Below are 14,831 nucleotides of genomic sequence, written 5' to 3' on the forward strand. Positions count from 1 at the left end.
TTAGTGGATAACAATTGTAAAAAATAAGTGAAAACAATCCCACGGACAATGCGACGGATTTAAGGTTATGTCAAGGTACGTCTCTTGTGAATATCAATTGATTGTTAGGTTTTCTCTTTTCTAATTGCCATTTATATTTCACCAAATGCAGCCATGAGGGATATTAAATTATTTATTGCAAAATCTTTATTGCCACTATCCATTGCAGGTTCACAAGCTATGGCAGACGTTACTGGTGAAGAAATTGAATATTGTGCGCGGCCTGTGATCCTCGCAGGAGATTTTAATGTGCATTTCTCGTTACCTGAAGCTGAAACATTATTAACCTTCCTTAACGACAAATTTGGATTAGAAATGATAAATGGTTGGAATGATCCAACAACCGAAGGGGTAACTACCATTGATGCAGTTTTTGCAAGAAATATTTAAAAAATCGAACTCAAACATTTCGTATTTTACTTTAGTTATCATAATCCCATTGTAAATGTTATAGATTTGGATATTTCTCCACTCGAAAATGATAATTAAAAGATGCGATCAATTGTGAATTGTAAGCATTGTTAATAAAGTTTGTCTTAAAGAAACAATATGATTTTACTAAAAGTCAATTTCTACCCCTTCCTATTTTCATTTCCACATTACGAAGTTTCACTTCTTCCGCGCGGAGGGACTCCCCGCGCTATTTTTTTTTTCTACGTTTGAGTCATAAGGAAGTGTTAATGCACAATATCAATAAATTTCAAATCTTAACATGATTTGCTGAAAAAGGCTACAGTACAAGTAAGTACAGGTAAGTATTTACAGGTAAGTACAGGTAGTAAGTACAGACAGGTAAGTACAAAGAAAGTAAAGTAAAAAATTGATGCCGAGTTTTAGTACATATTTTATAACTGTATTTAATTGTATTTATTTCGATTTTGCTGCATTAATATTAATATTAATTATAAGCTAGATTCAATAGACTATATGAAATTTTGACTGACCATTTTCCCGTTAGCTTTCATTAAAGAAATTTATAATAATTTTAAGTCGAAGTTTTTTTTTTTTTTTTTTTTGAAAGTAAGCAAATTTTGAAAAGTTGTTTGATATTTCGAAATTTTTATGAATTTTTTTAGCTAATTTTGTCGTCTTTTTTCATTTTATATAAAAAAAAAACATTTTAACCCCACGTGAGTAATTTATTTAGTTGCATAATTTTAATTATTTGTATTCTGACTGGATTACGCTAAAGTTGTTGATAATCCAATACATAAAACCAAGACCTTAAAACTTAAATATGCATGCCTTAAGCATGCCTGATAAGAAATACTAATATAAATTTTTGTAAACACATTTGATGATTTTAAAAATTATTTTGTGATTGAAATCGGCAGGTCTCAGATTAAATTAGTTTGCTAATAATGATGTAAAATATTACAAAGCAGAAAGTTATAATAAAGTTTTAATAAGTAATAAAGTTTTTTTTATTAAATACTGATTAAACTGTTAAAAAATAACCATAAATTTTAAAACTTTGCCATATTTTGTAACAGACAGATATGCAGAGATAGTAATAATAGTTTAATTATCGACACTTTTTAAATAAGAGATTTATTGAAAATTTAAATCATTTGTTAAATAAATTTTTTTTTCTTTTAAATTATTTTCAAACGCTGTATGTGTACATGCATTCTATTCGTCATCTTCAGTTTTGTTCATTGAAAGTAGAAAATTAAACTTACATACAACTGAAAATGAAAAATACAGCTGAAAATCAGTTATGTTTGGGAAGATAAACAGTTGAAAATTAATAAAGTTACATTATGACTGTAAGTTTTTAAGGATCTTCTTACTTTAGTGTAACATTCAATTTGTGTACTTTTATCTTCACTTTTGTCTCTTGCTTTATATTACATGTTCCTACAAAAAGTAGGTAATATTCAGGAAAAATCTTTTTTGGACAAGGGATAACAACTAACCCTCTTGGTTATTTTATTTCGCGTCTATTGATTTCTTATTTTCATGATGCTTGAAATGAACTACTTTTCTAATTGTCTTATATGCATCGAAGTTTAATCGTTTTTTTAAATGCATTTTTAGGAAATTCGACAGACTGGATATTTTTCTACATATTTGTTTACTAAGTTTTTTTAATATTTTAGAAAATTTGCAACAAATATTAAGCCAATGTAAGTATTTACATATTAACGATTTATTTTGTATTTTATGAGGATTACGTAAAATTATCCATTGACATCATATATATGTTTCATTTTTCGAAAATTGAGTTTTATAGTAAAATATGCATGCAGAACAGAATAAAATGCGTCTTATTTAGGAGCATTTGATTTAATAATGATATTTAATTATATTATTGTTATTTCTTTTTGATTTAGTAACAGATGGTCTTGATCTTGGTAAGTAGTTTTCACGTGCCTAATTTTTTCTTAACATTTATACTCAAAATTTCTTATAAACATTTTTTTGTTATTTTTGTTCTATGTCAATAAGAAGTGTTGATGAAAATCATCAATAAATTTTAAATCCTAACATGGTTTGATGAGAGAGGCTAAAGTAAAAAGAAAGTAAAGTAAAAAATTATTGATCCCGAAGTTTAGGTGCAGTTATTTTATAACTGTATTTTATTGTCTTTGTTTTGATTATGCAATATTTAGCAGTAACAGTAATTTAGATATATTCAGAAGCTAATGAAATTTTGACTAACCATTTTCCTGTTTTCTTTCAATAATACTTACTGTAATTTTAAGTCGAAATATTTTCTCAGAGTAAACAAATTTTGAAAAGTTATTTTATATTGTTGAAATTTTTATGATTTTTTTTAAACTAATTTCATGTTTTTTTTCTTCATTTGATTTAGGAAACATTTTAGCCCCACGTGAGTAATTTATTTAGTTTCATAATTTCAATTATTTCTATTATGAATGGATTACGCGAAAGTTGTTGATCCTAAAAATGAAACCAAGACCTTAAAGCTTAAATATATTTGCATATTGATTAGAAATGCTAAGATAAATTTTTATAAACACAAAGAATTTCTTTGACGATTTTAAAAATTATTTTGTGATCGGTAGGTCTTAAATTAAATTAGTTTGTTATTAATGATGTAAAATATTACAAAATCGAAAGTTTAAATTATAATAAAGTCTTTTTTATGGAATACTGATTAAACTGTTAAAGTATAACCATAAAGTTTGAAATTTTGACGCATTTTGTAACAAAAAAAATATGCAAAGATAGTAATAATAGTTTAGTTAGCGAAACTGTTTTAATAAGAAATTTATTGAAAATTTTAATTATTTGTTACATAACTTTTTTTCAATTTAGAGGGCATCCAAGACCTGTTACAAAAAAGTAAGTTATTTTCCAATATCCTTAATTTACGAATAGAATGACTTTAATGAAATTTTGACTAACTAATTCCATCTCAGCTTTTAATAAGGAAGCTTTCCATAATTTTTCAGTCGAAAGCAAGAATACAAGCATTTTGATTTTTTTAGGGGGGTGCCAATTTTAGAAAGTTCCTTTTACTATTGAAATTTCTATGCAGTTTTTAAACTTATTTTCTTTTCTTTTTTAAGCTGATTTAGGTACAATTTTAGGCCCAGGTGAGTAATTTATTTACCTGCTTTAATTTCATTTATTTGTATTCTGTATAGATTACGCGAAAGTAGTTGTTGATCCTATAAATAAAAGCAAAATCTTAGCAATACCGTAGAGCTTACATATATTTCCTTACCTGATAGGAAATGCGAATATTAATTTTTGTACATGCAGAGAATTGATTTGACGATTTTAAGTCAAATTGTTATTGATTTGACGATCAGTTTTTGATAACGATTCAAAATACATTTGAAAACCGAAAGTTTAAATTATAATAAAGGTTTTTTTATAGAATAATAAATAAACTGTTAAAGTATGACCAAAAATTTTGAAACATTGCCGTAATTTATTAAAACAATGTACAAATACAGCAATTGTAGTTTAGTTAGCGAAATTTTATTTTTTGTTGAAGTTTTTAATTATTTGTAAAATAACTTTTTCTTTTACTTCGGACTTTGTTTTTTACTTTAGAAAGCCAATTAGAAGGCGGTAAGTAATTTATAATTTATGAATTGAATATAGTCAAGCTGCTTCAGGTGGATATCTGATTTGTTAATTTAAATTCAGAACAACTCTAAATTTCGTATAAGTATGTTTTGATGAAATATTAAATATTATGTATACATTATTTGATTACTTAATTATTATATCAAATATATTTTAGATAAATTATTAATTTAATTTATTATTCTTTAAAATGTCAACTCATAATCGACAGTGCTTATTCTACCTCTTGCTTTCTTATCTCTAGGGACTTTTAAGGGAATGATTAATTTTATATTGAAGATTTGAAGGATTTAACTGATAAATAATTTTAAAGCTTTTGAAGTTGTCGTTAAAGAGCATAATTATACCATTAAATTTGACTAAAATCCATAACTCTTTAACAAAAAATATAAAACAACGCCATGTTTTGTTCAAAATCTAAAAAACAAAATCTCAGCTACTGAGTTTTGACCAAAATTTATTTGCGGCTTAAAGAGTTTTATTTAATTGATTAATCCATGCACACTGTTTTTTTGTTTAGATAGTCCAATGAAATATTTCTTAGAAAATAGTACAAGTGTGCTGCGTAAAAAAATAAATTAATAAATGCACCACTCTGAATATCTCTTAATCTGAAGATTGGGCCTTCACGTATTCAATCCATATGTTTCGAAGGGGTGACCTCAAATATGTTAATTATTTTGTGCAGACGATGCAGTAAACTATAAAATCAGATATAAAAAGTGTGCTTTTTCCTAATTAATATTCCTTTTTTTTCGACGGATTTGTAATTCTAACCCCCCAAAAATAGGGGGTAGCCACAATCTGTGAAATACAGTCCCAAAAGTTTTGTCAGAAAGGAGGTCCAAACTTTGTACTCGTTAATGTTAATTTTACCTTTTGTGTATTTCGTTATCTCGAAAAATTTTTAAGCAAATTGAAATATGTTTGCACACAGTTATGAAATTTATCTAAAGATAATTCCATGAAAAAAATAACTCTTAGTAAATATTCGTTATATTTTATTATTTTATTTAACAATAGTTGAAAAAATTTCTGATTGTAAGGTATACGAATTTTTACTTCATTTTAAAGAATGTAATTTTGCATGGCGAAATACAAAATTTGAGAGAAGCCGGTAAAATCGTACCTGAGAAATTAAATTTTAAGAATACGATACTTTTAAAACAAACTACTTTTTCAAAATTATCGTAGAAGGGTTTAAACTTTGCAAAATTTTTCTAACGAAACTATTGCATCCCAATTTGCGGCTGCCACCTAAATTTTGGGGATAAGAGATCCGAATCCATCGAGAAGGAAAATCATGTTCATTCAGAGATCGTGAGTTTTTGGTACTCATTTGGTTGCTTAAACTATCATATGAAAATAAGAAGTGTTGAAGCGCATTATCAATAAATTTCAAGTCCTAAAGTATAATGAGAAAGGCTAAAGTAAAAAAAAAAAAAAATTAAAAATAATTTATTGTGAGTTTTAATATATATTTTATAAATGCATTTAGTTGTAATTGTTTCGATTATGCTGTATTTAATTCACATTGTTAGAATCGTAGGCTAGATTCAATAGGAAAATCCAATCAGAATCTAGTGAAATTTTGACTAACCGATTCCATCTCAGCTTTTAATAAGGAAACTTTTCCATAATTTTAAGTCGAAAGCAAAAATACTGCACTGTCAGAAATTTCTCGCAAAAAATGGCTAAATAACAATTTATTTAATTGCTATTTTACCATATTTAAACAAAACGGTCAAATAACCACAAATAAGATGGTAACGAAACTATTTACAGTGTGAAAAAACAGTTATTAACTGTTTTTACCTAAAACACTTAAATAACAAGAATTTTATTGCACCCACTAAACCAGCCTAATGAAGCAACTTAGTTCATTGCAACTGCGTACATATTATAGCCGAGAGAGCTAATCTGTCAATATCATGGCCGACAGTACGGGGGTTCGAGTCCCTGAGTAGACACATCCATTCCCTTTAACACACATGAAGAATTTCCAGTGGATTGCACTCTCCAATGCCCATTATCTCAGGAGAATCTTTGCTCCTATGTTCAGATAAATTTCTTTTTTCAAGGTTTTCAAACCATGTAAGCAGTAAATGGTTAAAAAACCGTATAGTTTTGTGTTCATGATTTTATAACCATACTAGTTGTAAACGGTTTCAAAACCGTAAAGATAAAAAATATTCTTTACCGTAAACTTCGGAAGGACATACTGCTGCTGGTTATTTCACCATTATTTTAGAATGAAAATTCTAACAGTGTAGCATCTTGTTTTCTTTTCTGGGGTGGGATGCAAATTTTCTTTCAATTACTTGGTATTGTTAAAATATTAACTAACTTTATGGTCTATCTTCAGGTGAGTTTGCTGATATTTTAACATCAGGTGAGTAATTTACTTAGTTGCGTAATTTCAATTATTTGTATTCTGTATCGATTATTTGTATTTGTATTATTTCGATTATTTGTATTGCTTCAATTATTTGTATTTGTATTCTGTTACGCAAAAGTAGTTAATGTTTCTATAAATGAAAGCAAACTCTTAGTAAGAGCATAAAACTTAAATATAATGGCATACCTAGCAGGAAATGCTAATATAAATTTGTGTAAATACTAAGTTTTCATTTGGTGATTTGAATAATTAATTTGTGATTGAAATCGGTAGGTCTTAGATTAAATTAGTTTGTAAATAATGATGTAGATTATTACGAAACCTAAACTTTAAATTATATTAGTGTTTTTTAAGAATATTGATTAAGCTGTTAAACTAAAACCATAAAATTTGAAACTTTGCCGTATTTTGAAAAGAAAAATGTATGAAAATATAGTAATAATATGTAAGTTAGCAAAGCGTTTAAAAAAATATTTTTTTTTTGAATTTTATGTTTTGTAAAATAACTTTTTCTGAAATTTAGATGGTTTGAAAGCTCTGCTAGGAAACGGTAAGTGATTTTTTAATATCTTTAAGTTGTTATTTTATTTAACAATTATCTAAAAAAACTTTAAGCGTAAAATATGCAAAATTTTACGCCATTTTTAAGAATGTAAATTTAAATTGTAATACACAAAATATGAGAGAAATCGACCAAACAGTTCTTGAGAAATCAAATTTTAAGTTTACGATATTTTCAAAATAGACGACTTTTTCTAAATTAACATAGAATTTTCTCAACTTTGTACCATTCTTCTGATTAAACAGTTGTGACCATATTCCCAATTTGCGCTTACTCCCCGGTGAGATATCCGAGTTCATAGAGAAAAAAAAAGTGTGTTTAGTTCATTGCTTAAGCTATCGTATGATCTAATTAATTAACAAAATAGTTGTATTTTATGTATTAAAAGTTTAAAATTAGACTTACATACCCACGGAAAATAAAAATTACGCAACGAGTTATGGTAGAGAAGATAAACAGTTGAGAATTAACAAGTTTTTGGGACAGATTTTGTGACTTAAATATCGCATGCTCTAATTATTTAGCCATATGGAACTCAACCACTCGAACCATTAAGATTCAGTCCAAGAACGTGAAGATGCGAACATTAGATCAAAAGTTAAAAGTTATTCCGAACATTAGATATAAATAATTAATAAACTTGCATTATTACCGTGTTTTTTTTAAAGATTTTTATATTTTACTACAGCCGGCCAGGTGGCCGAGTGGTTAGCGTGTCTGCCTGCGGAGCCATTGGCCGCATGTTCGAATCCTGCTCAGGGCACGGATGTTTCTTTCTCTCTCTGTGTTCTATGTCCTTTCCTCTTTGTGTGAATGTGACCCGCCCTATAAACAGGTTTGTGGTTGTGTGACGTGGGCGATGCTGCTCCACCGCCGTGGCTTGGCCGCAGGTTCCCACTGGGTAACGAGAAGAGAGTAGCAGTTGTGGCATTTCTGTGGCCAATGGGACTACCCTAAGTGCCCGCCATTAAATATATATATATATTACTGCATGATACGGTTTTGTTTACTTTCATTTTCACTTCCGTCTCTTGCTTTGTATTACATGTTTATTTTGTTATTAGAAAAACAATTAATATTCAGAAAACACTTTTTTTCGGGCAAGAGAAGGAAAGTAATACTTTTGGTTAATATTATTACGTATCCGTTGATTTCATATTTTCATTACGTTTCAAATAAACTACTTTTCTAATTGTCTTATATGCATCAAAATCAAAAATGTAAGCATTTTAATGAAATTTTATTAAATGAAATTTTTTTTTTTAAAAAAATGAAGTTTAATGAACTGGGGATAGTTCTATCTCTTTTTGCACCAAGTTTTTCTTTATATTTTAATCAAACATTAAGCAAAATTAAGCATTTACGCATGAGCAGTTTATTTTGTATTCTATAGGTTTATATAAAGTATAAAAGTATAAGCCTAAAGTATAAGCCTAGAAGTATATATTGAAGCCATAAAAAAATTCCAACTTTCAGCTGGAGCTTTATGATAAAATATGCATGCATAACCTAATTAAATATTTCTTATTTAGGGACAAATATATTTAGATTTATAATTTTATTATCTGATTATTATTATTTTTTATTTAGTACAGGAAAATTTCGGTGGTGGTGGTGAGTTGTTTTCACATATCAATTAAGAGTCTCAATTATTCTTTGTATTTGTTCTATGTTTAAGTCAATTAGAAGTGTTGACGCACATTATCAATAAATTTCAAGTCCTAACATAACATGATGAGAAAGGTTAAAGTATGATGAAAAGTAAAAAAATTATTGATTCCAAGTGTTAGTGTATATTTTATAACAAACTGCATTTAATTGTCATTGTTTCACTTATGCTGTATTCAATTTACATGTTTAGAATTTTATACTAGATTCAATAGGCTATAATCAGAAACGATTGAAATTTTGACGAATTATTTCCATCTCAGCTTTTAATAAAGAAACTTACCAACATTTTAAATCGAAAACGAAAATACAATCATTTTTATTGTTCTTTTTATTGTTTTGTTATGGATGCAAACCTTCGAAAGTTCTTTTATTGTTAAAATATTTACTTATTTAAGGGTCTTCTTTCAGCTGATTTAGCTGACATTTTAACCTCAGGTGAGTAATTTAATTAGTTGTACAATTTCAAGTAATTGTTTTTAGTAGGGATTACATATAAGTAGTTGTTGATCCTATAAACAAAATCAAGACCTTAAAGCTTAAATACATTTAAATGCCTGATAAGAAATGCTAATGTAAATTTGTGTAAATGCTAAAAAATTATTTGGAGATTTTAATAATTATTTTGTGATTGAAATCGATATAAGTCTTAGTTTAAATTAGTTTTTTAATAATGATAAAAAATATTATAAAACGGAAAGTTTAAATTATATTAATGTTTTCTTATGGAATACTGATTAAACTGTTCAGTTATAATCTTAAATTTTGAAACATTGCCGTAATTTGTAAAAAAAAAACACAAACACAGTTATAATAGTTTAGTTAACGACTTTTTAAAATTTTTTTTAATACTTCTAATTATTTGTGTAATAACTTTTTTTTTAATTTAGATAGTTTAAAAATACTGTTAGCAGGCTCTAAGTGAATTTTTAATATCTTTCAGTTATGAAATAAATATATTCAAGCTGCCTCAAGTGGCTAGCTGACTTGTCAGTTTAATTTTAGAAAAACTCTTAATTTCGAGAAAAATATGTTTTGAATGTTAAATATTATATTTACATTCATTGATTAATTAATTATTATATCAAACATAGTTGAGATGGTTTACAAATTTAATTTGTTATGTTATAAATATCAACTCATAAGTGACAGTAGTCATCATATCTCTTGCTATCATATCTCTGTGGGGACTTTTAAATGAATGATTAATTTTACATTGAAGAATTAAAAGATTTAACTGATAAATAATTTACGTTTTTGAAGTTATAGTAGTTTTAAATGTTTTGTGTCCACAGGTTTCTAAGACCAAACACAGATTATGATTAATTTCTTTAATTTCATTAACGTCTTATTTATACTTGAATGTGTTATAATTTAGTTTCAAGTTAGTTGTCATTCAAATATGTAAAGGACTACGATGTCTAAACTCCAAAATACTTTTCTGCTTCATTGGAAATACTGACCTATAATTATACCATTGGTTTTAACTAAAACCCATATATGTCTAACAATAAATTTAGAGACAATACCTTACTTTTTAATGTAAGATCAAGATCCAAAAAAAAATTTATCTAGTGAATTTAAAACAAAATTTATTTGTGGTTTAAAAAGTTCTAACTAATTGATAAATTCATGTATAAATTTTTTTCTGTTTAGATGGACTGAAACACTTCTTAACTAACATTGCATGTTTGCCAAAAACATAATAAAAATAAATGCTCCACTCTGAATAACTTCCAATCTGAAGCTTTGACTCAATCTATATGGCTTGAGAGGTTGACCCTTAAATATGTTAATTAATTTGTTCAGACTGTACTTCACACTATAAAAAATCAGATGTAAAAAGCGTACTTTTTCTGAATTAACATACCTTTTTTACGACAGATTCGGATTTCTGACCCCCCAAAAATAGGGAGTAGCCGTAATGTGGGAAATATGGTCCCCATATTTTTGTCAGAAGGGATGTCCAAAGTTTGTACTCCTTAATATTAATTTTGCTTTCTGCGTACTTCGTTATCTCAAGAAATTTTTAAACAAAACGAAATATCTCTGCACACAATTATGAAATTCATTTATCTAAAGAATAAGTTAACTTCTAGTAAATACTTATTAAATTTTATTATTTTATTTAACAATTGTAGAAAAAATTTCCAATTGTAAGATTTTTCAAATTTTAGCATCATTTTGAAGAATTAAGTTCCCCATGATAAGATGAGAGAAATTGATGAAATAGTTCCTGGTAAATCAAATTTTAATATACGATATTTCCAAAACAAACTACTCGTTCAAAATTAACGTAGAAGGGTCCGAATTTTATAAAACTCTTCTGTACCAAATTATTGCAACCATATTTCCCAATTTGCTGCTACCCCCTATATTTTGAGGGTGAGAGATCCGATTCCGTCGAAAAAAAGGGTATGTGTTTTCTGAGAACGTAAGTTTTTGTGACTTATTTCCTGGTTTAAACTATCGTAAGTTCTCATTAATAGGCAAAATATAATTCAACCTCTCGAACCAACAAGATTGAGTTCAAGAACGTGAAGATCTAAACATTAGCTCAAAAAGTATTCAGGGCAGTCCATCTATTTTTTTTTTTTTTTGCGCGCTGTATTTGTATATACATTATTCGAAAACTGGAGTTTAATGCATTAAAAGTAGAAAATTAGACTTACATACAGTGGCCAACTGAAAGTGAAAACTGCGTATGAGGTATGGTTCAGAAGATATACAGTTGAGATTTAATAAAGTTACTGTACATTAACCATCATGTCAACCATCTAATATTAACTTTTTGTAAAGGAGATACTTTCTAAAATTGATCAAGATTTCAAAAATAGTAATTTTTATGAATAGTCATGCATACAACATCTCTCTTAATCTTTTGTTTAATAAATGGACATAATGAATAAGTCACGTGTGTTTTGTTTCTAGACCTTTATTTGCAGGAGCTGATATTATTCTTAATGACACACTGCGCATTTGAGGGAGTTATTTTCTTTACCCTAATTAAAAGAAAAATTAAATTATCTTACATTTCTGTTTTCAATTAATTATCTTTGAAAGTTGCCTTCTTATAGATGCCGGAATATCTGCTATGCTGCATTCTACTGATTTGTCTATCAAACTGGCAAGCTCCGCAAGTTGATCGACATTTCAAAAATAGCAATTTGTGACAATTATTATTAAAAAACATTAAACTAAAGTGCATTTGAAATCATATAGATAGATAAAAGTGCCAGTAAAAATACGAACGATTAATCACTGTATAAGAGGGAAGAGCCCATAATGACGTAGGAAGGCATTTTTGGCTATGGATCAATGCGTAATTTTTAATCTTTAGGATGCGCGTAGCCTCTCTTTCTTTGTATTAAGTTAACCTGCATTTGCTTTTAATTTCAGTTAATGGAATGGCAGGAAAATTTGGATCGGACAGTTTAGGTTCGTTAAGAGGTGGAGGTGAATTTCGAAAGAGACTTTCAAGAATAGGGAAAGAAAATGGAGGAGCAGGAGGAGAAAGTGGAGGAGAAGATGGAGGGGCAGGAAAGGAAGATGGAGAAGCAGGAGGAGGAAATGGAGGAGAGGAAAGAAGTTATGGAGGATCGGCAGGTGGAAATGGAGGTGAATTCCAACATGGAAATTTCGGGGGGTCTGCGTTAGGAGAATCAGGAAATTTAAACATCGGTTTTCCTCGGAGGGAAAGAAGAATTTGGACACATAAAACTCTTTAGCTAGGTAAATGTATTTTTATTTCGTAGTTAATTTATTGTTCAGTTTATTTTATTTCCATTATGAGTATTGTTAATAAAAAGTCAAAAACTTCACGAAGTATTAGTTTGGAATCAATGTACTTGTAAAAACAGTTATTAATTTATTACTAAAGTTATAATTCTACTTTAATACACATACTATCCGTTGTCGCTTGAAAAACAACTATTTAAAAAAATAAAAGAATTGTATGAAATCGTTATTTTTGAATACATATGTAACATAATATAATATAATATAATATAATATAATATAATATAATGTAATGTAATGTAATGTAATGTAATGTAATGTAATGTAATATAATATAATATAATGTATAATTATTAATAATATAATATATAATTAATAATATAATATTTCTACTACAAATGTTTTCTAGGAAAAGAATTAGAGAATTTAACAGACATTTAATTATTGAACGAAATAAAATGTCCTATGCAATTTTAACATGAAAATCTGTTACGTAGAAAATGTCTGCTTTTATAATTTTCTTAGAATACTGAATAGAATATAATTAAAAGTTTTCTTCCTGAAAAAAAAAGAAATAATATGGTATGTGAAAAAATAAAGCGAAAATAACATGCAGTAAATGTGATAATAAATTAACAATAGTATCAAATTAATGTAAGCGAATATTTATTTGAAATTAAAGTTGGTTTTGATAAAGGTTTTGATGGAAAAATAAGCGATTGAAATTATTTCGACAATTATTTTAAACAAAGATTGTCTTTTTGTTATAATAGTTTGTATGGTTTCAATAATAAAAAGAAATTTACTATTTTACTTTAATTGCAAGAACAGTACTATTTATTGTAATTTGATTCATTTTATGTAAACTTCACTTCTTTTTGCGTCAAAAAACTGCTGTTATATTTGGGTTGATATTTTTGTGCTAAAAGAGGCTTAATAAGGCGTTTAAGATGTAAACTGTAGTTTTTATCTCAGCTTTATTTTGATTTCATAATTTTTAAAATTACAATAACTTAAATATTTTTCAGGTTAACCTGCTTTAATGCCTGGTATGATGTATATATATTGTCCGAAGAGGTTGTATTTCTAAATTATTTGAAATTTATATATGATCAATAAATGTTTTTTAGATGCATATGATGTTCATGAATTTTCAAACAAACTTTAAAAACAGAATCAAACTTTTATGAGTACTTCAAATAATCACTGTAATTTACTTGGTAATTTAATTAATTTAGAGACCACTCATACATTTAAAAAAAATGTATCAGGAGGAATCTCATAACTCCTAGAGGAATCCTATAACTTTATAAAAATATCCTATTATTTACCGTCGGGATAACATGTGTTTCATTATTGCATTTTTTTGATATAAAATAATATTTTCGCAAAAAAAGAAAAAAAAAAACACAAAAATCACTTTGTTAAAAAAATAAGTAATTATTATAAATTGCGTTTAATCTTTTTGCAATTCATTCAGTTAATTCTAGAATTTATTTCAATTATCACAATTTCATGTTAGCACATTTTGTTAATATGTTAATAAAAACAAAATAAATGATTCACAGTATTTGAAAAAATAATCAACTGTAATTGCACATGGAAATAAATGAACTAAAGAAAACAAAATACGTGACACAATAAGAAGAAATGAAAGAGAAGTACGTTGCATGTCATGTATATGTCATGTGGTGCTGTATGTCATGTACTTGTTAACAACATGACATACAACGTCAACCTAACGGCATTATATTAATTTAATTGGTAAACTACAACGTATAAAGAGTCATTTTTAAGGAGAAAATATTAATAAATGAGAAATAATCTTAGAACAAATCAAATTAGAATATATAAAATTAAAAAAGTGTGATCGGTATAAAAATGTTCCTTTTAGCATCTCAAATATCAATTCTCTAGTTTATTTCATGCAGTTTGCAGAGCGGCTTGAGAAAGATAATTTTACTAGTAAATTAAATACATCGTCAACCTTAATCCATTACGTTAATTCAAATAAGAAACTACAACGGATATACAGTCATTTTTAAAGCGTAAAGGGGGGAAAATATTTGTAAATGGGAAATAACCTTCGAACAAATCTGATTTGAAAAGGGGAAAAAGGTGATAAGTTTAAAAATTAATATAGTCCTTTCAGCGCGACAAATATCAACGTTCTAGTTACATTCCTGCTATCTGCAGAGAGCCTGAGATGTAATTTTACTTGCAAATTAAATACAGAGTCAACCTATGTCAATTCAAATAAGAAACTAAAACGGATAAAAGGTCGTTTTAAAAGCATAAAAAAGAGGAATGTTTTAATAAATTGGAAATAACCTCCTGACAAATCAAATTGAAATTTGA

At 27.3% G+C, this 14,831-nt stretch overlaps 2 protein-coding genes across 2 annotated transcripts in view; both read left to right on the top strand.

The window, feature by feature from the left end:
* LOC122270485 (uncharacterized) overlaps positions 1–2,782 on the top strand; it is a gene marked incomplete in the record, with an annotated part of 34,920 nt that extends 32,138 nt beyond the window's left edge. The window contains 1 exon segment of the mRNA XM_071183064.1: positions 2,376–2,782. Within this exon segment, the coding sequence (XP_071039165.1) occupies positions 2,376–2,404 (29 nt within the window).
* LOC107453704 (heterogeneous nuclear ribonucleoprotein A2 homolog 1) lies at positions 1,159–13,608 on the top strand. The gene is made up of 10 exons (XM_071183065.1): positions 1,159–1,169; positions 3,325–3,351; positions 3,579–3,605; positions 4,072–4,089; positions 6,473–6,499; positions 7,029–7,055; positions 8,658–8,681; positions 9,147–9,173; positions 12,135–12,467; positions 13,502–13,608. The coding sequence occupies exon 9, from the start codon at positions 12,143–12,145 to the stop codon at positions 12,461–12,463; it is 321 nt and encodes a 106-aa protein (XP_071039166.1). The 5' UTR covers positions 1,159–1,169; positions 3,325–3,351; positions 3,579–3,605; positions 4,072–4,089; positions 6,473–6,499; positions 7,029–7,055; positions 8,658–8,681; positions 9,147–9,173; positions 12,135–12,142; the 3' UTR covers positions 12,464–12,467; positions 13,502–13,608.
* The last annotated feature ends 1,223 nt before the right edge of the window (positions 13,609–14,831 follow it).

The sequence above is a fragment of the Parasteatoda tepidariorum genome, chromosome 7, assembly GCF_043381705.1.
Source record: "Parasteatoda tepidariorum isolate YZ-2023 chromosome 7, CAS_Ptep_4.0, whole genome shotgun sequence".
Taxonomy (NCBI): Eukaryota; Metazoa; Arthropoda; class Arachnida; order Araneae; family Theridiidae; genus Parasteatoda; species Parasteatoda tepidariorum.

Excerpts from the sequence above, each read along its gene's own strand:
- LOC107453704 (XM_071183065.1), top strand. The coding sequence starts at position 12,143 with ATGGCAGGAAAATTTGGATCGGACAGTTTAGGTTCGTTAAGAGGTGGA.